We start from the raw sequence: 24,186 nt of genomic DNA, 5'->3' as shown, positions 1-24,186 counted from the left end.
TGGTTAAAGTAATCATTGGTTTCCTAATAAATTTAACTAGTATGTTTTTAAGTCTCTAGTGAACCTATAGAGCACAATGGAGCAGATGGGCTGGAGTGTCTAATGCAAATGCATGAATAATCACGAGTGCAGACTTCCAAGACATTAAAAAAAGTACTAACACACACACACACACACATGCAAAACACCTTTGGGTAATTTCATATCTTTCTTTCTTTAGGTCAAAACAAAGCAAGATGGAAAGCTGAAAACCTTCCTATATTTCTTCATGAAAACTGAATCACCAAGCTTCCCTAGCCAATGGCTGCAGTGCTGACATTCTTCCACGTATTTTCCATTTTGTGTAAGCTCAGTTTTGAATCGTACCTATAAGCCCATAAGACTCCCTTAGATCTTTTATTATACCGAATTCCTCAGTTGAGCAATTAAGCTAATTTTATTTCACCATCCTTTTATATAAACCATAGCTTTCTAAAGTCCTTGACAGTTGTTTAAACATGACAATAAATCAGATGGGTGAATTATCCTCTAATAGATAGAATCCAGGGAAATAAAACTGAAAATTATGTTTTTGCCTGGATTTTCTGTAAGCTACTTGCCACAATCCACCTTCTTTTCCCCGTTACATTCTGTCTGCATCCAGGCACTCAAAGATCCCCAAGTTCTTTGGTTCTGAGTTAAGCCAGAGTAAAAACATGTTATAGCTTTCCTTTTTGGTATGATTTAAATGATCCTGTACTGACCACTTTGAAAATACTTTTTTTTAAGTGTATGTCACCAGTGTGGTTTGCTTTCTCCTCTGCTACCTACCTGGTCAGTTCAGAGTTAACAGTAATTAATGTATGTAGTTTGAGACAACAATTGTTACACTACCTCAAAACATCATTAAAGTGTAAAACATAGCATGGGGATTACACAATACAAAAAAAGAGCTACAGGAGCTTACTGTTAAATTCATACATTTATTTAACTGACACAACTTACTAAACAAGCATGCTCATAAAAATCTCCCTCACTTAAATGGTACTGTATGAAACCAGACCAGAGGAAGACTTCCACACCTGCAATAGTATCCCTGGCTGTCTACCTGAACTAATAATGGTGGTGGAAATGAGGAAAGAACAAATAAATCTCTGTTTACTGTATGTGACAACCAGAAAAGGTTTCATAACCTATCAACACAAGGATGCATAAAAAATAAAGGATGGTGAGGGAGGGATTCCTCAAGGCATTTAGCCTATATTCAGCTGTTCAATGTATATTCTTGAATGTATATTCTTGAAATGTATATTCTTGAAAGCCTAAAATGTGTTTTTCAAAGGTATTTTCTGAATGATCATGTACCCAAAACTAACTGGGTTGTTAGCAGCAAACCTCTGCATCTTGCCCTCTGCTCTTCCTGTGATGGGCTTTAACATTTCTCATTTCATGCTTTCACATCTGTGATGGTGCTGATAGGCCTCCTACTTGGTCAGGGACAACAGACAATGGGTGTTAATCCCACAGGCATTCCTGGCAGGGAAGGACCATCACAAGCCCTATTTGTGCACATCTCAGGTTGTGTTCTATGGTAAAGAGTACACAGGTTTTTACTACCTATGATAGAAAACAGTGTGCAAGCTCTACTGCATTAAAAAGGACATAGTCATGGGACCAAAGACAATAGCATTTGTTACTCTGCACAGAATTTATTCAAAATCTGTGTTGCTAGAGAACAAAAACTTGCCTGATATATGTACAGAAAGAGAAAAAAAAAGTTTTTGTCTAAGTCACTGTGCTAAAATGTTTTGATTTTTTTTTAAATAGCTGTGTCTTTTAGTTGTTTCAGAATTGTTCCATGAATCATATTTTCAAATTAACAGTTTACAAAAAAAAGAACATTGACAACATGTCCTATATTCCTCATCTTTTTCTTACTAATACTTGAGGAACACAGTCTTCCTCAAATATTCGATTTCAATTATAAGGCAGTGTCTAGAGAAAAATCACATTATTGATTCTACCATTCAAGCCCCAGTTTTCTGCACTTTGTTATATGTAGAAGAGCTTTGTACACTGACTTTCAAGGTTAGACAGATCTTTTAACAAGGTCTACTTCTCTTGCATTTGCAATATTGCTATCTTACGCCCCATGAATGTAAGTAGTAATAAACAGTCTACCAGGTCTCTCTTGCAACAATTTTATATTTTTATGACAAATAATTCTACACAGTGTCATCACAACTGTAGAGCACTATTTCTCTGACATCTTGACCACTTAAAAATAAATAGGAATCTGAGCTTTAAACTCTTAATTAGGTATACTTCTTAACTTCCAGAAATGCTGAATGTGAGACTGCTTGCCCTCTCTGATTATCAAAAAATGACTCTCCAAAGATTCCTCTTCCCTCAGGGAAGATTTTTCTCTTCCAAAACTTCTTCCACTTATGGCATTTTCTTCTCTGAAGAGTAGAGATCTCATACTATTAAGAGTGCTCATTGCATAGAAAGCTTCCTTATGACCAAACATTTAGTTGCTGTCTAAATTCAGCATGCTTCCCATTCCCCTAATAGCTGTTGTGACAGCTAGGAGGAGGTAGATTGACTAAGAATTATAGGCAATACCAGGCGCTGACCCGTGGGATGTATGGGCAAGAAACATAGCTATGCTATTTTCATATGACACTGTACTGAGGTGTACCTATCCATGGAACCGCATCATGACCACAGTGCAGCAAAGCTCCATATCCTCGTGCTCTTGCATTCACAGCTTAGCCATCCAAAGCCTGAATTATATGTTTTAGGGCCCAAAATAGAATCAAAATGTTCTAGTGATCAGACATCATTGCAAAGAAAATATAGAGAAAGAGAGGGTAAAAGGGAATGTGGCAAATACCAGCTGAGAATAAGTAAGATAACTTGAATAAAGAATGACTGAAATGAAACAGAACAATAAGATACAATTTATACTTTAGACTTCAAATTGGCTCTGATATTCTCCTCCTTTTCTATGGCCTTTTTGTGACTCTCAGCATGCAGGCATATTGCAGAACAAAACAGAAATAACTCAGAGTTAAACTTTCAAAAACATCTTTAACAGAAATTCAGCCAAAGAAGCACTCATTTCTTCCACCCAGTTGGAACTACTGTAGTGGTTAACACCAAAGACACCAGATTTATCTTTGATTCAAGAGCTATAAGAAAACAGATTTCAGAGAAAAAGAAACTTGCATTAGAATTTTTCTTCACAATCATGAAAAATGAAAAGGCCAAGAAAGATTGCCTCCTAGATAGAAGGACCAGAAGGAGAACAGTAATACTTCTGAAAAGCAGTAGCCAATCTCATAATGTTGTTCTTCAACATGGAGGGAGATGGAAGAATATTTTTCAAAGGACCCTGGTTTACTGACTGTAAAATTATGTTTTTTTCAAGAAAACTTGGTAAGAAATAATAAAACTTGAAACGAGATGAACTTCAAGTTCATCACTGATATGTCTGTGATTCATCTGAAACTTTGGAGGAAGCTACCACACTGAAGAAAAAAGTGGAATAATGCTACATTCATCATTAATCTACAGCCAAAAATGAAGTGTCATGATAGCTGATCCCATTATGTGGCTGGTACCACAGAAATATCAAGAAGTGACCTTTACATTGTTACTAGAGGAACGGTTCAAAAACAGGCTCAGATAACATTTATTTTCTGTTTAAAAATGATATAAGAGAAGCAACAGAGTTTTACGAAAGAGAAAACACGTCATTTAATCTTGTTGAAATTCTTTAAATATTAATATAATTAGGAGCCACTACAGGATGTAATATAGTTGGGCTACAAGATGTAATATAGTTGGGCTGCAAGATGTAATATAGTTGGGCATTTGCTTTTACTCCAAAGGCTGGTAGGTCAAGAAATGAAGAAATTTATGAGGACCCATGAAAACACACTGATGAGCCACAACAATTCACAATGCAAAATTCAGCGTGGACAATATTGGAAAAAAGATTTCAGAAAATCCTATTCATTGAACTTTTAAATTACTTGTACTTTTAAATTACTTGTACTCTAAAAATGGAGAGGTGCTTGTACAACAAGAAAAGATCTCACTTAATGTTTATTGTTCATTGAAGAAGAGAAACTTTTTGAAGGAAGCAAAAAGGGAAGGAATAAACTCTTGCTGTGTTATTGCATAAATCAATGATACATTCACATTTTGTACTGTACTTGGATTTGATCACTTCATCAAAAGCAACACACAGGAGGAAAAGAACGGATTCAGAGCAATTTTGGCACCAAATTGATTGGACAGGGGAACAAACTGTCTCCATCAAAGGAAAGCTTTTGAAAAACACAACAATAACAATTTAATTCTCTCATGTATATCTATAAAAAGATGTATGTGGGAGTATATAGGGACCATATCACTTCATTCTTTCAAAGCAAAAATGGCTGCTCACAATGAAAAAAGCTACAGGTCACTTGGAAAGTCACGATAACAAATAATTATCCTAAAGAACCAACTGCCACAGGGTATTTTGCAAACAACTTATTCAGATTTGCAATTGGATTAGGAACGTATGCTGTTCCCAAACCAACACTGATAAGGCTGCAAGAGCTACCCCACAGCACACTTCTGAGGGTTCCTGGCTATAGCTTGACCCAGAAAGAAACTTTCCACACAACAGCATTAGTCAATCTCCTTCTGTAGTACCAGAAAACTCAAGTGTGAGTCTCATTTTGAAAATGAAAACTCATTTTGTGTGGACTTGTGATTTGTCTGGCAACCACCTCTTAGTCTATGCAGAGACATTTATGAAGAGGAGGACATTTTACATCTACAATGACCACTTTCAATTGCCTTGGTAGTACAACAAAGCAACTTGTACCCTCAGCTCTGAAATGTATTTCTGTCGCTTACATGTCTTTGCAGCACATTAATGCCCTCTCCGTGGCTGTATTTGTGTTGAAAAAGCTGTGCCTTGACAATGGGAGATGGTCACTGTAGCTACAGGGACTGTGCTGTCTGAAAAAGCAACCTCTTCCATGGCAACTAAATGCCACAAAAGCTTTCAGGACTTTCTTCCACTATTGTCCTTTTGTTTTTAGCCAGTCAAAGGCAGTAGGAACATCTCTTGGAAATGAAGAGAAGTAAATCGAACTGAGACAAACAACTGAAATACCTGCCTGTACCATAAATAAGCAATACTCTCCCATTTTGCATCAAAGCAGCATTCTTTTTGTAACTGCAGCTGCACTGTGTTGCTGTATGAAGAAAATGGAAAGGGGGAGGAGAGGAGAAAAAGTAATATGGTTGTGTTTTTTTTTCATTGTGTCAGGCAAGTCCTCATTCAGAGAAATGACTAAGGTATCTTTACATGCTAGAGGGATTTAGACTTTCCTTTTCCGATACATTTTTTAAGGTACATTTACATCCCTTTCATGCAGCAGTATGTGTTTACGGATGGAAAGTCCAATTTCCCTTGCTGACATCATTTCTTCTTTAGAAAGACAGAATTTCTAACCATAATATTTGATATGGATAACTTGTCTCTATTCAAAAAGCTCAATGAGCTAGCAGGAGTGACATTTAAACTATAAACACAAGTGTTCAGCTGACAATGTTATTAAATATTAAGCCCAAATTATGTGTCTAATCAAATAGCAGCTTTGGTCAGCTTTGGGGACTGAAGTAAATTTGGTTGTCGTTGACATTAATTGAATGAGCTGATCAAGTTACGTAAAAATCACCCTACAATATTAAAATCAAACTTAATATAAAAAAGTTATTATCACTTACATGAGACAGAGAAGCCAGCTCCCTAAAGACAATGCAGTTGGTAGTCTAAACAGCTTGCCAGTCTAAAGCTACATTTAAGGCTTAGCCAAATCTAGCTATAATAAATGGCAGCATACAACTGGCTTACAGAATAAGAGTATTTATAGTCTCACTGCTAGAGACTGTCCGCTGACATAAGAATGGTAACAAAATAAAAAACAAAACATAAAAAGAAGTAAAATAATGTGCCTTTTCCTAAGGTAATTTGTTTTATTATTGTTTTTAATGCCACATTACATAGATAAGTACTTAACAGCACTATTTGCACTATTTCTACTTCCTTTTAAATGTTTAGAAAATCTCGAAATAGAAGTTTCATTTTCACAAAATGATGAGCAGATTAAAAACAAACAAACAAACAAACAAGAAAAAACACCACAGACTTGGCTATAGCCAGGTTTCTGCCTTGTACAGAGGAAGAAAGGGTTTTTAAGCCAAGTGCATAGAGCTTTAGGAAGTTCAGCTAGGAGCTGAGAGAAAAGGGAGGGTGAACCGAAACTGTTGACTAAATATTCCTTTACTGGGAGAGGCAAAAGTCTTTCTCCCATAAAATAAGGATTTTATCCAGAAACCACACAAGCAATCAGGAATTTTATGTTAAAGGACTTTGATTTGGGAAATGAAATGGCCTGTGTCACTGTGTTCAGCCCTGTAATGGCATTGTAAAACCCAGTAAATTGTGGATGCTTTCCCTATGACTATTGAGAAAAAATTCTAAAGAATAAAAGAACCGAAGCCCCAAAACATTCTTATTTCTCACTTACAAAAGCATGAGGAACTAATTATATATTTGTTCCAAATCAGTGTTTCATTGACAACAGAGTAAATCTGATCAAATAATCAAGACTTTAATAACAGCTGTTTTCTTGTTTCATGAAAAAAAATCAATTGACAAATAAAGGAGACACTTTTCTCTAAAGGAGAAGCACATTAAACTTTCACTGACTACTTCTGTGTACCTTCTGCCATAAAGTACTCCCAGACACATGTGGTTTGATGTTATTTACTACCTGTATTTGCTGAGCTACAAGATGGAAAGCAGACAGGAAGAGTGGCAAACTAAGGGTGCCAGAAAAAGTGTGGACACTTGTATTTTCCTAATCTCACCCGGGGCTATTCATCACAGGACTAAACACAAGCATATAGAATCCCAAGCTATTATATATATATATATCAGACCTTGATTCCAACATCAATGCTCAGTTTCACCAAAAAAATTGCACGGTCATATATGAGAGAAATTAAAGCTAGGTGAAAGCATGCTGACAGGTAAAAGAGTATATGCATATATATATTTTTTAATTTTAATTTTATTTTTTTTAAGCCTGGAATAAACAACATTTTGCACGAAATTCCTGTTCTAAGAAAAATCAGTACATTTTCAGTGGATCTCTTAATTTTTGCTCATGTTTCTAATACCTAGTTTAATCCTCAGGTGAAAACAAAACAAAACAAAACAAAATGAACAAACACACACATAAGCGGGCAAAGGACAAGTGTCAGTACCTGGATAATACAAAGAATGATATTGAAGATGAGTATTTCCAGAGTGCCCAAAAAAGCTAGAAGCCTTATGGCCAGAGCCAAAGAAGGACCTTAATACGGGAGATTTAGGCAGAGCTAAAGTACTTAAATTCAAAACCATGACTCCAGAATATGCTTCTTATTTGCCATTGAGTTACTATAAGAAACTTTAGATAAGGATATTTTTGTTTGAAGTTACAGTGTAATTGCATTAATGGGACTTAACATTATTAACTTCATGCAAACAGCATTGATGCAGCACAAAAATTAAATAAAGAACCCTGTAATCCAGTCTTACCTTTCTGATGCCTTCAGAAGGGTTCGATACACAATTATCTGCCCCATTATTCTTACTGATTGTCCTCCACAGTTCAGCAAATGTGTTATCCTGCTCCAGAGGGTTTGTCCCTTTTGCTTTAAAGTATTCATACACTGCTGAATCCCTGACTGTACCGTAAGATATATCCATTTGTTTGGACAGATCCTGAAATGTTCTGAAATTCAAGCAATATTGAGATATTAGTGTTACATAACACGTGACTGAAATTTAATTCATTAAATGGTTTATATGTCTGTCTTTAGTCAAAAAGAACTTAACCATACCAAGTAGAATTTGCATATCTCTTGCCTTCATCATAAAGGAAAACAAAGAGTAATTTAATTGAATTGAGATCATATGACATTAGTTATACCTGACCTCTTTTTTACCTCAGTAAAGATTTTTTTTTTTTGTTAGATAATATCCATGTTAAACATTATTGTGCCAGGTTTGCACAAGAAGGGAATGTAATACAGACCTCCTCAAGCACAGGATAAAACTAAGAATGCAAATATAAACACCTAGCATCACTAGCAATATGTCACAGAACTCAGTGGGATTGGTTTGTAGTTACACCAATACTCCATCTGACTCCAAATCAATACCACTGTTTTAAACAAACAAATAAAAGTCTGGGTTCCAATTTCCAGTAAGTCTTAGCCACCATCTCTTTCTCTCTCTTTTCACAGCCACTGGTAAAACAGACATTTTTCATTCACACACAGGTCTAGCTTTCATTTACTCATCATCATACCGCTCTGGAAGTGTAAATGGGCCTCAACCTGAGTGACTGTGAATGCATCATTTATTTTCAAATTGTACAGAATGTAATTCACTCCTGTTTTACAGCCTTTTCTGCACAGAAAGGTGTAAATCACTGCCTCTGTCACTGAAAACCAAGCCAAGCCAAGTTTCAAAACATTTAAAGGGGCATCGCTGCCATCAAAAGAAGCATCCGATCAGTTTTCTACGAGCCACTGATTTCTATTCGTGTGCCCCCTTCCTTTGTCCCCAAGTCTCACTTTCTGCAATGGTACAGTATTTTCCCTCTGTGCATACACACACAAACACACATTCAACCATTGACCATCGCATGAGGCAGCAGGGAGTAAGCTAAATCTCATAAATAAGAATTTGTTTTAGAAATATATAACTTCACATAATAACGATTACTTCTGATGCTTCTCATATGAGCTACCAACTAAGTCTGGGTGAGATTAAACTAAAACAACCCCTATTGCCTCTCTCACCCAACTCCTTCTTCCCAAAACAACCTTTCATTTAAAAAAAAAAAATCCTCTTCAAAACATCTGAAAGGCCCACTCATGCCACCTCCCACCCGATGCCAACTCTTGGAACCGTAAAAGCAAAACATTTTGTCTGACAGCTCCTGCAAAAGATCTCTTCAAAATGCTCCCAGACAGTCTTCCTTTGGCCCATGATCTGAAGCTGTTTTCCACAGCTGAAGACTTCCCACAGACAGTATTTTTCTGCCACCCTCTTCCCTTTTTCACTGGGGCCATCCCACTAGTTACACCTTACACCACTGCAGCGTTCCACACAACGCTATTTAAAGCACAGCAATCTAGGCACATAGACATAAAACCACATAAAACCCACGTACAAATATTTAGAGATCTCTTTCATCTTCTCCGTCACGTCACCTGCAGGCCTCCCAGGTTTGGTCCCGAAGGGCCCCTTTACCTGCGGGCACTGTGAGAGTCTGTCAGCTCCGTCGTCAAAGAAAAACCCTTCCAACTCACAAGCTGTTTCTAACATTTTAAGTGGTTTAAATTCTTAAATTGTGTTAAGGACATTTTATCATTTTAAGCTGTTAAGAAGCTTTAAGTAAGACTGTGAGCAGGTCTTCTCTCTATATGCCGCACGCTTGCAGATTTGGGCTAACTCTGGGAGTTGCATCAAAACCCAGACCTGTTATTTCTTTCACTCTGTATATACCCCTTTGGTAAAATACAAATGAAAGTCCTGGAGGTTGCTGGATATTAAAAATTCTAATGAAAATGAGAGAATTCGTGCCCATCCTTTCTCTCTCTTTGTTTAACAGTACCGAAACCTACTCTGATCTCCTAAATGTTTCCGGTACATTTCACTGAACAGGACCATTTTTCCTCCAGTCTTGATCTAAATGATGACATGCTACATTTAGTTCCTTTTTATTTTTTAAAATAAATTTCATCATATCACAGGGAATTGCTTATGTCCTGGGAATGGATGATCTGACTGTTAAAAGACACATTTCTGTCTACTTTATGTACAAATGACTAAGAAAGGTACTCGATACACACAGGAGGGTTTCTGTGGCAACCCTTTTCAGAGTTTGATGTACAGATTTCAGTACCTGTAGAAGCACATATACAGAAGCATACTAGCAGAAGCATTTTTAATTAATGTTCTTTAACACAACTTTCAGCTGCTAACAACTTTACAAATGTCTACTATTCATGCTGCCATTCTGTTTGAAAATTTGCACGAGAGTTTGAACATTAAAAAAACAACTCTAGTTTTCATAATGTGTCATAATGTGAATATCTAGACCACTTCTATTGCCTTTATTACAGTGGAAGCTTTTTGACAGAAATGTGCCTTTTGTTTTAGCTAAATTATACTTTATTGACAACCACTACTTTTGTTTTAGCTATATTACATTTTATTGACAATCAGTGCTGTACAAAAGCACAGTACATCTTGCTTTTTGAACAGCACATTTTCTTCAATTCTCTAAACATTGCAGTGCACATTGAGCAAATTCTGAGTGTAAATCAAGTGCTTTGCTGGCCCAGTAAGCAGGTAATCAGCACAGGTGGCAGGGAGGGAAGCATAGACTTTGCTTGGGTGCTGTGAAGAAGACAACTACCATCCCTTTAGCTGGCAGAGTTTTCCTAAAAGAGATAATTTGGAATGCTGCATGTCCTAAGGATTGCATGCACCTTCCTTGCAGTGCCCCATTTGATGTATTATAAGAACAGCTCCTGACAGAGGAAATTCTCTGTACTATGGCCAACGTTGGAAATGTCTTCTGAGAGACACAAGATCACTAAAGGACACGGCTAGGGTTGCAGCAGGTAACCAAGCTTGCGAGTTGTTCCTGTAGCATAAATTCAGAAGGACGATGACTGAGTGAGAAAATAACCTTATATCTTTACCAAGCGGACCACTTGGCCAAAATTATCTCAGAAATTGTCCTGACAGGGAATGCTCTAGACAATGGATCTTATTCTGCATAAAAGATTTATTTGTCTCTATGTAAATTTTATTTCTGCACTAAAGTGGAAACAATGCTCAGCATCTCCAAAGCTGGAGAAGTGATCAAAAGATCTGGGTATGGTGGGTAAGGTCACATACATGAAAGACATGGATATTAGTATCCCCTATCTTTTAGTGGATTAATTAAGATAATCACAAACGCAGGTTCTAAACATTGTTATTTTAACTTCCCCAGATCTTCCATCACTAGACAAAATCATTCACTGTCAGCTTTCAGAGAGTGGTTATATCTTAGCATCGCATCATTCTCTAAAGGCAGCTGCTCTCTTTGTTCTTTGACTTCTTTCATTTTTGTGACCAGCCATCAGCTGAAACCACCTTTGTTAGCAACTCCAATTCTTGGCTCACTTTTCTATGGCAAAGATTTCACGTATTTAATATATAAAATTATTTGCAACAAAAATGTGTAGCATAACAAGATGCCCCATTAACCTTGCCACCTCAATTATTGGATCTCACAACCCATTAAGGGCTCTCTGTAAGTGTGATTAAAGATAAAACTAGTAAAGCAGAAAAAGCCAATGTTCCACACTTATGGTTATAGGAGCTGACCTTCAATTTGTAGATAAATACATCCACTGTGCGATTACTATAATTGGCAAGTACATGTAAACCAATTGATTTAAGTAAATGTACCTGTGGTCTATCTAAACAAAAATGTTGTCCTTCAGAACTGTATTACCAGCTGAAATATTTAACCAGTGCAATAATGCCTGCAAGATAACTGCTACAATAGATAAATAATTTCCAGTGGAGTTGAAATTGCTTCATGTAGAGTCAACTGAAAACCATTTGTTTTATTTTTTAGAAACATATTGACATAAACCATATGCTGTGGAACAAACATTCAGGCTATAGTTGTACTAACATTTATAATTAGACCACTAGAAATAATTGCCACGATAAAAATACTGGCTAAATTACACTTTTTGGAGATGCTTTCTTACCATTAAAAGAGTAGTGTTGCTGTAGATACATAGCCTAAAAAGGTTTTGCCAGTATAGCTTTATTTTACTCTAGAACTGCTATAAATAAAATAATTTCTGGATGAATAATATGAACAAATCCTGTCTAAGTGACAGACTAAACCTGTCACTGGGTGCTTTTAAGTGACTGCTGATCAATTAACTCAATTTATAAAACTGCAGCCTCAGTTGTAAGGCTGCAGGGCTGTTTCACACAAAACTGTTACTCAGAATCATCAGATATGATCAAGGTATTAAAAAACTAAAAACACAAACAAACAAAACTGCAAAGAAACAAAACAAAACCAAAACAAAGAACAACAAAACAACACAGAAAGACAACCGAACAGGTGCATTTCATTTCAAAACCTTTTTTTTTAAATATTTAATATATATATTTTTTCATAGTAACGATGATTGTTATTTATTTATTTATTTACTTACTTTAAGTCAAGAAATACTTACCTATTGAATTTTCCCCCAACCTTACCATTCTCTTCTTTTTTTAAAAAAAAAAAGTTTGGAGAATGTTGCACATCTGTAACCCTATGTGTAAAGTCCATTACTTTAAACAAGTTAATTACCTGGCAGAGCTATGTCATGATTTAATCCTCTTCTATACTACAGTAATAAATGTAACATTTTATCTTGACTTCAGCCTTAAAGAAACCATAATGGGCATAGTGGCAGCTCCTTGATTCTGAGGTAGTTTCTCATTAGCATTCACCACCACCAATGTTCCGACACTGTAAAACTGGGGATTTTTCCAGTCTGCTATTACTTAAGGAAAGTTATTATTTCAGCAGTTTCTGAATCCACAGTATTATTTTAAAATGATGCAATATTTTTCATGCTTAGCCTCTGTTTGTTCATCTACACATACACCGGTAGAAATAACGTAGCTTGAGGTTAGACATAAAAGGAGTAATCAGCACTCTGTCCTTGCTTTTCCAGGTTGTGAGCACACTTTAGAATAACCTCTCCCATCATATCACTACATACATTTTGAAAACAATGCAATATAAATAATTCCTCTCCACTAAAATAATTGATCTTCTTCATCAATATTAATGCCTAAATCATACAGAAATGTTAAAACACAGTGCTTTACCATATTTGGCAGGGAAAGCTATGTTCTTATTTTACCTAGGGAAGCCACTTCTCTAAGATTATTGCTCAATGTAGCATAATATTTTAGGTGACGGCTGCCATTAAGATAAAGCAACCTGGAGAAGATGAGTTTTAAGCTGCTTTACGTAAATGAAGCCTTAGAAATAGATACGAAAAATGTACGCCACAAGTCCTAAATTTCTGCTTTTTAAATACCTTGAAATTACTTTATTTTCTTTCAAAATTTTTTCAAAACCTGGAAATTAATGACATCTACAGAATTAAATACTCCTGCAGTTCCTAACTATGAGTTTTGTCAACAGCATGTATTGGAGGGAAATTTGTGTTTTACACATTGGGGAAAAAAGTAAATCCACTACACTTCTAAGTATAAATGACAGTAGCTGAATTGATTTGACCACCTTATACTGACAGTGTAAACCCAAGAACTACCTATGAGCTGAAACCTAGCAAATAAAATACTATCTGAAAATTGATTTTTTTGATAAATTATCAATAGTGGAAAGCAAAGGCTTGAAAGAGAATGCTCTGTGAACTGCAGAAGTGTTCACATTTTGAGATACAAAATTGCTCAGCACTAGACCATCCATGGATACGTTTGCCAAGAGAATAAGAACAAATGAGAAAATGGCGTTTGTTGCTGATGACCACACAGCCTAACCACCAAAAGACAGAAAGACTTTGAAGCCAGGCAAGCTTTGCAGTATCAGCTGCTCCTTTGTATATGTCTCCAGTGAGAAAACAGCTGGCATTTGACGCAAGCAAGAACCATCTGCAAAACTGGAAAATCTTTGGAAGTGAAGCTGAATCAAGGTTGTGGGCTGTAGTGTGCTGGCATGGCTAATTTATGGTTTTAAACACATATGAACAGAAGATCCCTCAGTTCAGAACCTGAGTCCTCTTTACTTTTAATATCCATTTATGGAGCACCAAGGCAAAGGACTTGGGCCCTAGTCCATTATGCACAGATACCAAACTTTGGTCTTTGGATCTCTAGTTTTAAGGAAGATTTATGGGTGGATTGAAAATGTCTTAAGACATCTGAACCTGAGTTCAAACTTCCATGTAAAAACGTTCTCTAGAGCTGGTCTACCCAAGTTGAAGTTTAGCTGGCTGAAGACAAAAATAAAAATAAAAATCTCTTATAGATAGAATTTGCCACTAGTTGATCATAGTCTCAATTAATCAGAGGCTTGTGTGAAAAATGTCATTGTCTTACTAAATCCAAGTTATAAAAGCACAAGCCCACTTAAAAACTAATAAAAAAATAACAGGTAGTCCTCCTAAACACCAGTGCAGCCAATAATCAGTAAGCCTTCAATTATATTGTAAAAAAGCAATATATTAGCTAATAGTGAGATAACATTAGAATAGACCTACCTTAAGCAGTTGCGAGCCTAAATAGTAAATATCCATAGCCAACCCCCCCCCCCCAAAAAAAAAAAAAAAGGAAACTTGAATTTCAAGCATTTGTTGCCAGTACATATAGGACTGTTACTAGCATCTGTTAAACTGGATGTACAATACATAAATGAAAATACAGGCCACTTTAAAGATTACCTCTAAGAGTGAGGCCAATAAGACTGTTCAAAGTATTGCTGGAATGGCAGTAGCCTCAGGACAGGGAATATTTAAAGGAAAGCAGGTTTAGTTCCACATCTAATATCTTCAGACTTCAGAAGAATTTGGTCCATGGTTATAATTTGTGCATCTCTTTGACTTTCTTCAAAATTATGAAAAATCAAACTGAGCTCTTAAATCAATCACTGAATTGCCAACTTCTCTACAGTGACATGACCAAATTCTGCATTGTGCCATTTCACTGCAAAGCAAGCCACTTTAACCACCCTTAATTGTGCCCCAGCATGGCGATGTGCACAGCAATAGCTTTCTTCAGAAAATGCACTAAGCAAAATCTTAACTTCACTGCGAGAGGCAGTCCAGTAGAAATCGGCAGTAGTACTTGCATGCTTAATAGACACTTTGCAGGATCAAGTCCTTCACCAGCAAATATATCATTCCAGATTTCACATAAAGCTCATTTCATCAGCTGTCCATGAAAAATATCATCCACTTTATTTTAAACAACAAAAGCTTTAGCAGAAAAAGCCTCGTGGGAGTTTCTGCGAGGGAAGCCATAAACACTGGTAGATTAAACTACACTGAATCAATGGAGTTGCAGCCCTTCACACCAGGGCTAAACATTTCCTGATCACTAAAGGAGACAAACAATGCAGGCATTTATGGCTATATATGGGCTTGTAATCATCAGTGGAGAAGAACAGCTGCTACATATGATTTCAAAGACGCAGGGACTTTCCTCCAGTGGAAAAACCAATCAATTGGCATGTGTCACAAACCACGTTGCCATGTCAACTACATACTTTTACTACAGTGAAAACAAATAGTGATTGAACCCCTCAGCAGGTAATGGCACTGCAGCAGCTGCTTATTACAGCAGCTGTTTTCATGATGATAATGGTCATAGCTGCCAATGTGGTGGCATCCGTGAGCCCCTGTCTGGACTGGGACTCACTACCCAGTACTAGACACAACCAAAAGCAAAGCATAATATTCAGTTGTGGATTTAGTGGGGGACAGAAACTAAAGCCAGCTTTATTTCTGCCACAGGGGAAGGGGTTGATGCGTATCCCTGTGCCACTTGTGATGGCAACAGTTCTGTCAACCTTCCATCACGGGGCTGAGACTGTTTCTCTCTCGCTGCCCTAAAGAAGTTTATTAGGGTACCTAGCATAACTAACAGGCACCAGTACTGCTGAGATCACAGAATCACAGAATCGTCTAGGTTGGAAGAGACCTCCAAGATCACCTACTCCAACCTCTGACCTAACACTAACAAGTCCTCCACTAAACCAGATCACTAAGCTCTACATCTAAACGTCTCTTAAAGACCTCCAGGGATGGTGACTCAACCACTTCCCTGGGCAGCCCATTCCAATGCCTAACAACCCTTTCAGTAAAGAAGTTCTTCCTAATATCCAACCTAAACCTCCCCTGGTGCAACTTTAGCCCATTCCCCCTCGTCCTGTCACCAGGCACGTGGGAGAACAGACCAACCCCCACCTCGCTACAGCCTCCTTTAAGGTACCTGTAGAGAGCGATAAGGTCACCCCTGAGCCTCCTCTTCTCCAGGCTGAACAATCCCAGCTCCCTCAGCCGCTCCTTGTAAGACTTGTTCTCCAGACCCCTCACCAGCTTCGTCGCCCTTCTCTGGACTCTCTCGAGCACCTCCATGTCCTTCTTGTAGCGAGGGGCCCAAAACTGAACACAGGACTCAAGGTGCGGCCTCACCAGAGCCGAGTACAAGGGGGACAATCACTTCCCTAGCCCTGCTGGCCACGCTACTTCTTATGCAAGCCAGGATGCTGTTGGCCTTCTTGGCCACCTGAGCACACTGCTGGCTCATACTCAGCTGCCTATCAACCAGTACTCCCAGGTCCTTCTCGGCCAGGCAGCTTTCCAACCACTCATCTCCCAGCCTGTAGCACTGCTTGGGGTTGTTGCGCCCCAGGTGCAGGACCCGGCACTTGGCCTTGTTGAACTTCATTCATAGATCGAGGAAAACATTCATGCACACCAAAGCACATAGTCAAGGGCTAGCAGAAAAAGAGACTAAAAATAAAAAAGAGAAAGGCAAAGCAAAATTGCCAAATAATATGTACACAATGTACTAAAGCACAGAACTTGTCCAGTCTCTCCAATTATTTAATTTCTTTGAAACAACTTCCATCAGCCTTAGTTCCTAAGTGCAAAGGGAAAGACAAGAAAACTAAACTAAGCTGTCTTCTAAAATCCCAACACAGCAAACAAAATCATTTCAATGCAGACTGAGTGTTTTCACTGGGACTGTGCTCCTGCACAGCTACTGCATGATTAATTCCTAAAAGAATGGAACAAACAGCATGTATAGCCACTGATGAAACGCAAAGCCACAGTTAAAGCTATTAATAAATGATACACTGCCACATTTATGATTTTATTTGTAATTAATCATTGCCTACAAACACTGTATCAGCAAAATATTTGTAGGCTTTGATTACTTTTTAAGAGTCTGAGATGCAACAGAAATGTTCTATACCATCATATGAAACCTCACTTTTTCTTTACTGATCTCAGAATAATTTGCATTTTTGGTGAAGTCAAAGAAATATGGGAAATGTAGGAAAAAAATCCATACAACTAGTCTGTGTCCCATTGTTCATAGAACTTGTTAATACCTTCCAGCAGTTTATTTAGGAAGAGTGCCCATTTAAAATTAAATAATAATAAGAAAAGACTTTATAATTTTTCTGGCTATGAGACTCAACCTTGGATCCAAAAATCAAACTAGATTATCATCATCGTCAGTAAAACAGTTTCTCCTCTAAACAAAATTAGACCTTTGTTTTTTCCTACCCATTGCTATTTCTAAATGATTTCTTTGGGACCACCTTAGCAACTCCAGTCATCTGCAACGATCTGTGTAAGTGTGACTTGACTTGTTACTGGATCGTAGAAGTTGTTTTGCTCAGAGCTGACATTCCGGCTCTGCTTGAGCAACACACATAAAGAAATCCGTTAAGGAGCTCAAAATAAGCTAAACTTCTCTCTATTGCAAGACCAGCATATCTAACTATACTTATAACTTGCCTCTTACCCAAAACTTCTCCAGGCACTAAGAGCAAAAGTCACTTAGATTGCCGATTATTCCATTAACTATGTTTTGTTTTTTAGTTATGAATTTATATGTTCCCTATAGCAGAAGTTATGTTTACTTTGCTTGAAAATGTTTTTTAAAACTATCAAACAATAGCATCACAGGTAGGTTCCTTAAACGGCAGTACCCATGAAATCTAATTTCTGAGGATTTGCATCTGAATCCACTGGTGCCCTATAGTTTGTGATCTCTGAAGGAAGTTTCTGTCACGATCCCATATAAGCTTATCTGCTGTCTTATTGAGGGAGTGAATACAAGGGCAAGTCTTTCCTTTAAATTTACAGGGGACATTTATGGGATTTCTCTTCACCACCCTATTTTGCCATATTTCTAACGGATTAATACATTTGAGATATCACCCATCCAAGTCTGGCCTACATATTTGCAAGTTAACAATGGTAAGTAGTAGTCAGACAAAGAGATGTTAGCAATAATCACATTAGAATCTTTTGAAGATGCAATCCCAGGCTTTCAAAAGCTTGGAGCTTTAGTTTGTATGCTTAGATCCACATTTAAACTACTAAACCACTGGGCAGATTTTCAAAACCAATAAAGGAAAATTTGCACAACAGCACATCTATAAGACACTCATAGATCCATCTCAAAGACTGGAAGAGGACTCAGAGAAGCTATGAGCTGCTCATTCTGCAAATCTAGAATAATCGATCCTGCTAAAAAAGATGGGTTAGCTTGTATCCTTTAACTACACCCCATAATTAATTTAACAGTGAGGAGGAAATAAAAATGCATACAACGCAGGAAAAAGAAAGGTTGAAAACATCTCAAGAGCTTGTAGCATGTTTTGGAGGAAGAAATATCTTTTGGACTACCTTTGAATATTTTCTTGTTTTCCTTTTAAACCACTTTGTCATTGTGACCTTTCTGAGTACCATAAAGGGTTAACATGTTAATTAAAGCAAGGTATTCTACTCCTCACAATATTAATTAAAATAAAAGCTGCAGCTGGTGTTTAACAGCAATTCAGTCCCAACAGCAGGTTTTAGTCACTTCACCTAAATCAAACATATCATAAAGTTGGCATGAAAATCATATTGTCTGAATCAAACACATCTGGCGACTGACACGCACTTTTACCTATAATGAAAACAACAAACTACCTCTATTATTTATGCAGATGCACTTTAAATTGTTCGCTATGCTGATGTCTTCTATCACTCACTTTCGGAAGCTAAAAATCCTAATGAAGATTAATGATTAAGATTGAGAGGGAAGAAATTACTTTCTTCCTCCACAACTGATGTTATAAGTACCGATACTGCTGCCGGTCTGTTTTGCACTCAGACGACAAAGAGCAGCTTTTTAATTACATAGAGTGGGGAACAGGTAAGCTTGGCAGCTTGGTGCTGGCTTGCAAAGCCCTTACTCAGGGTGAGTAGTACTTTATACCATGACTGTTAGGATATCGTTATACTGTAAGTAGTTCCATTAAAGACCATGAAATCCCAGTGTAGGGTAAGGTCCTGCTCAGCTCTTTATTAATTTTTGATTTATCAGGAGTTGTCTCATGGTTTGGGACGAGGATCTCTGTACAGAAAGCTCTGGGCTGCTGCCTGCAGTCTCACAGCTGGGATGGAGGGGCCGGATAGATTCAAGCTGCTCAGATCTCTCAGAGGTACATGGTGATGCTGGAAAACAGCTTCACACCCTTCCCTTACCACAGGGAATAAAGCAGAAGCTATCAATGTTGACAGAAAGAAGAGAAGAAAATAGAAAGGCTCTGAAGAGGCATCTTGATTGCTAGAACATGTGCCGGGTACTCTTGGGAAATCAAAACATAGGGCTCTTCATTAATACTGAAAGCACATATAGCATTCAGCAATTATTATTGATGTCTAAAGTGCATGCATTACATATGCATATTTAAAGTCTGGAGGCCCACTTGCCTGTTTCTCAGAGGACCCAAAAGGCAAGTGCTCGGTATGTGGCATACTTCCCACCTCATCCTGATGTACACTGAAGTGAAGAGAAAGAGAGACCTTGCTGTTCTGCCTGCTCCTCCTCACCCCACACACAAGTCTCACCTGAATACCAAACCTCACACTAGAAACACTGACAGCACCGCATCAGAACCAACTAGCTGTTCCTTATATTGAGATTAATTAGTTTATTGGGCAGCCTAATTTCACACCTTGAAATATTACCTTGGAAATTGCATTACTGCCATATAAAAGAAGCACAGTAGCTAACATCCACCCCATTCTGACTGATGGTTTTCTGTTCTTTTTCAGATAGATATGACTATTCATAAATCAATTGAATTAAATCAGTAGCTTATTCTCCTGGGCTGGTTTTAATGGTTTAGAAGGCAAACAACTTTAGTGCACATGATTACATTTCTTTTAATGGAACCTTGGCAGCTGCATCAAAATAGTTTTTCCAAGGCAACACCATTCTCTTCCTCATCACCAGATGAGTTTGGAAACACGCTGTATTACATTATATGGGGGCACGTGTGCAGCAGAATAGAACATTGCTCAGTAAGGCAATAAGCCCAGGAAGTGGAAAGAACATATGCAATCATTCTCTTAGCAACAGAGTATTATTTTCGGAAAACTTTTCTTTCCTTCTAGAAAAACTTCTGCAACACAATAATTAGCAGGAAAGAACTAATGCAAATGAACAGCAGCATCTCAGTTTCCAGAGAGAATAAGAACCCCCAGCTCCTTTCCCCACAAAAGACATAACTTGCATCTATTAAAAGTGTTTTGTTGTTGCAGGGTTTTTTATTTGTTTTGCTTGTTTTTAGATATCATTGGGAATTGTTTCTAAATCTCCTTATGAGCATATTAATTTTTTAAAGCCTTTTCTTTAAATGGGAAGATTGGTTTTCCACCTCATGTTACGACAGAGCATTTTTACCTAAGTTTAACTAAAAAGGAGTAGTACAACCATTTGACTCAGTTGAATGCAACAGTTGTTTAAACACAGAGAAGAAAAATCAGAAAGTCAAAACTAAATCTCCTTTACAACACTAATGAATCTAGCTTACATGATTTAAGATGTTACTACACAAAGTTGTGTGCTTCATCCCGTGTCTGAAGTTCCTGTGTCCACAACAGAACAGGCAAAAGGACACATGTCTGTACCCCTGCCATCCCAAACAAAATTTTATCTCTTAGTTTGTGGCTGACTTCCTCAGCAAAACACGCAATAAGAGATTGCATTGAGCTCACCAAAACCAAAGCTGTAATCCTGCAACCTTCAGCATAGGCAGAAAGCTTCCAGATAGGGTGACGTGTGAACAATGCTACTCAATTCTTAATGCTGAAAGGTAGCTGCGAGGAAGATATTTTGTGCAAGAGAAGGGGTGCAACAGGATCATGGTACTGCTGTACAGGTTTCTGTAGGGTGGATCTTCTCTAGAAGGCCTTTTTGCCCCCACTGAGTTCCCAGCGACATGCTCAATTTTTAATCGCTGAAGGAAAAGCAGCAGAGCCTTGCTCCAATACATCAGCTTTTGCAGTGACTGTACAAACTAAGCTTTTAGACTATAGGAGGTATGATTGTTACTTTATTTTAATTGCAGTCTATTCATTCAAACCTCACAACATGAAAGACAGATCATCTAATGGAGCACAGGACTGGCCATAGCACGGTGACACTGGTTGGTGCTACCAACCAACCCCTACTCTGGGAAGACAGCGAGCGGGACAAGCGGTCTGCCTGTGCTCCTGCTGGAGACTCCTCCCTCCTCCTCCTTCCATCCAAAATGATCTAAAAAAGAAATGATTCGGTGCAGGTCTTTACGCTCACAGTTATCCTGCTGACACAGAATATATGGTAGCAAATAGAAGGAGGGAAAATTACTTTTGCTGTCAGGCAGGCCAGGAATTCTGGTGCTGAATGCATGTGCTATGAAAATGGCAGCACTACTGCTCATGTGGAAATGTCGCTGAAGAAGTGTGCAAGAGAGAAGACTTTTTCTGGCACAGGCAAATGAAGCATTTTTCAAAATACACAGCAGATTATCAGAGCTGGAAGCTTATGTATGTCCTGCCTGAGCCGAGAGCAAGTAACAAACTAGGTACAACTTTCCCTTCTTACAAGTTAGGTAGAACTACTTTTTAACTTTATGTGCTTGATTCACAGGGAGCAGGGTACAGGAAGTAACTTTACTGTGATATAGAGCTTACTAGTTATTGGTCATTTTGCAAATGCAATTAACTTGTTTGTTCTGTCTGCAGAGATGCTTTCAGAGACATCACCTGACTCCAGAGGACCTTGAAGCCTATGCAAAAATATGCACTATCTTACCACATAATAGAACAACCTGCGTGACTTTTATAATAGGACTCACTGTTACACTAATGACTCCGAGCTGCACAGATAAAAGGTATAAAATACAAGTCATTTTACAGGTTTCTTGTTTGTTTGCTTGCTTGCTTTCTGGGCAGCTTTTTCACCAGCAAGTGTCATGAAGGTACCTTTTTTTTTTCCAGGATCTACTTGGCTTCCCACTTCGAGGGCCTTTGTTTAAACGTTCTTCTGACAAAGACATATACTGTGGGGCCATGTAACAATGTTTTTCTGTCCAAAATGAAAGTAAATATGGCCAACAGGCAAACACATCAAATTGCATATTCACATGAAAAAAAGCAGCAATTTTACTTTTTAAGAAAATGTAAAAAAAAAAAAAAAGAAAATTAAATTACTTTTGCAATTTTAACAGTTGTTCCTCACCAAGACTGCATTTACAAACCAGAATTCACTATGAAATTTTTCTTATTATTCCTGTTTTTATCCTTAAAAATAATGGACTGAGGTAGTTTTACAACTAGGAGATATTTAGAGCTTTAAGGCTATCTCTGTCTGAATTGCTGTAGTAATCATTTTTTTTCCTTCTTAATATCCTGTTATATTAGATTTTATTATCAGTTCATAAAAGACATTATATCAACTTCTTTAGAGAAAAACAATAGAAATATAAATATCCTATTGGGCATTCCTATTCCCTTCTATTCCTATTCCTATTCCTTCCTATTCCTATTCCCTTCTGTTACTGTATTTTGTATTGTTTATCCCTTAGGAGTCAAATAGGGGGAAAAAAAGCACACACAACAAAATAAGCCAAAGGTATTATCGTTGTAATAAAAAGAAGCCACACACTATAACAAAGGCTGAAGTCAGGGGCCAATTTAATGTATGCAGACAGCATACAGTCACTCTACTCTATGGACAGCCAGTGAATAATCAATATGAACATGAGAAAATCTGACATCAAAATCAATGCAATCTGAGCTGAGAAAAAGAGATTGCATATCAAATCTTGGATTTGAACCAATCCATGTAAGTGTTGATGGGCTTTCATGAAGGTTACTGCTCTTGCTAGGTTTTCACCCTTCCAAAGCAAAAAAAAAATAAATAAAATAAAATAAAAATAAAATAAAATAAAAAGCAATTTTAAAAAATCATGTTATTACCTGTGCAGATGCTAGATTTTGGTAACGTCATATCCAAATAATTTATTTCCCTGAACTGTATGTGCATCAAAAGTTAATACCTCAATCCACTTAAGACACAGAACTTCCCAGTAACAAGAATAAATGAAGAGATGCTCTAATACAGGTGCTGTAAAGGCAGAGATGAAGAGGGTGTGGAATCTCAAGGCTCTTGGCTTTCCATCGATCTCCAATATATGCCATCTTTTTATAATGGCAACTGGAGGGGTGGAATGCAAGCTTGATTTTCAGCTGTTTATTTTTCCCAGAAAAAAATATCCCTGGGAAATATTTACACTTCCATGCTTGCCTGCTTGCTCAGTTACAGGAATTACTAGGATCCATTTTAAACCACGGTTGAACAGCATATGCCAACATGCAGAAAGACTTTTAAGAGGCTCCAGACTTTGTGAAGCCCTGGACTTCCCAAAAGCATCCAATGGGCCACACCACCAGCAGAAGGGAAATGAAAAGATAAATGATGGAGATCAAGCACTGCCCACAACACAGTGTCTTGTTCTGAACTGTGCCTGGAGGCATGCTGCTGACTGCTGCTGCCCTGCTGCACGGGTTGCAGAGCATTTCCCATGGCCTTTCTTCTACGTGCTCTAAAAAGTGAATATTCTGGAAATTAAGAAATATTTTGAATTTTTGTCCTTGCTCACTCACTTGCATCTTTTATTATATTTTACCCTTCATTTTTATGGATGAACTTACTTAATCTAGTTATTTAATGATTGAAGCTTTTGCTCACAGGCCTTAAATAATAATCACGATAATTATTTTTTATCATGCCCATTCATACGTGCCTCCTGTCAATGTGCCCGAGGTGCTGCACAGACACTACAAAACACAGTACAAATTAAACACAAGAAAATTAAGAATAAAAGAAAATTCAATGAAATATGTAGAAAGCCACGTGTGGTATTAAGAACAGAAAGGCTGCTTTCAAACAAGGAATTTCAAGGCAAA

General features: G+C 37.5%; 1 protein-coding gene across 8 annotated transcripts in view; it reads right to left on the bottom strand.

Annotated features, from left to right (window-relative positions):
- GRID1 (glutamate ionotropic receptor delta type subunit 1) overlaps positions 1-24,186 on the bottom strand; it is a 576,662-nt gene that overhangs the window by 20,518 nt on the left and 531,958 nt on the right. For all 8 annotated transcript variants that reach the window (XM_080597920.1, XM_080597922.1, XM_080597919.1 and 5 more), the window contains one exon: positions 7,637-7,832. In XM_080597920.1, the coding sequence (XP_080454046.1) occupies positions 7,637-7,832 (196 nt within the window). The remainder of the gene's footprint in view (positions 1-7,636; positions 7,833-24,186) is intronic.

Source organism: Anser brachyrhynchus (genome assembly GCF_964034855.1).
Source record: "Anser brachyrhynchus genome assembly, chromosome: 6".
Taxonomy (NCBI): Eukaryota; Metazoa; Chordata; class Aves; order Anseriformes; family Anatidae; genus Anser; species Anser brachyrhynchus.
This window is presented reverse-complemented; position numbering and strand designations above follow the sequence as displayed.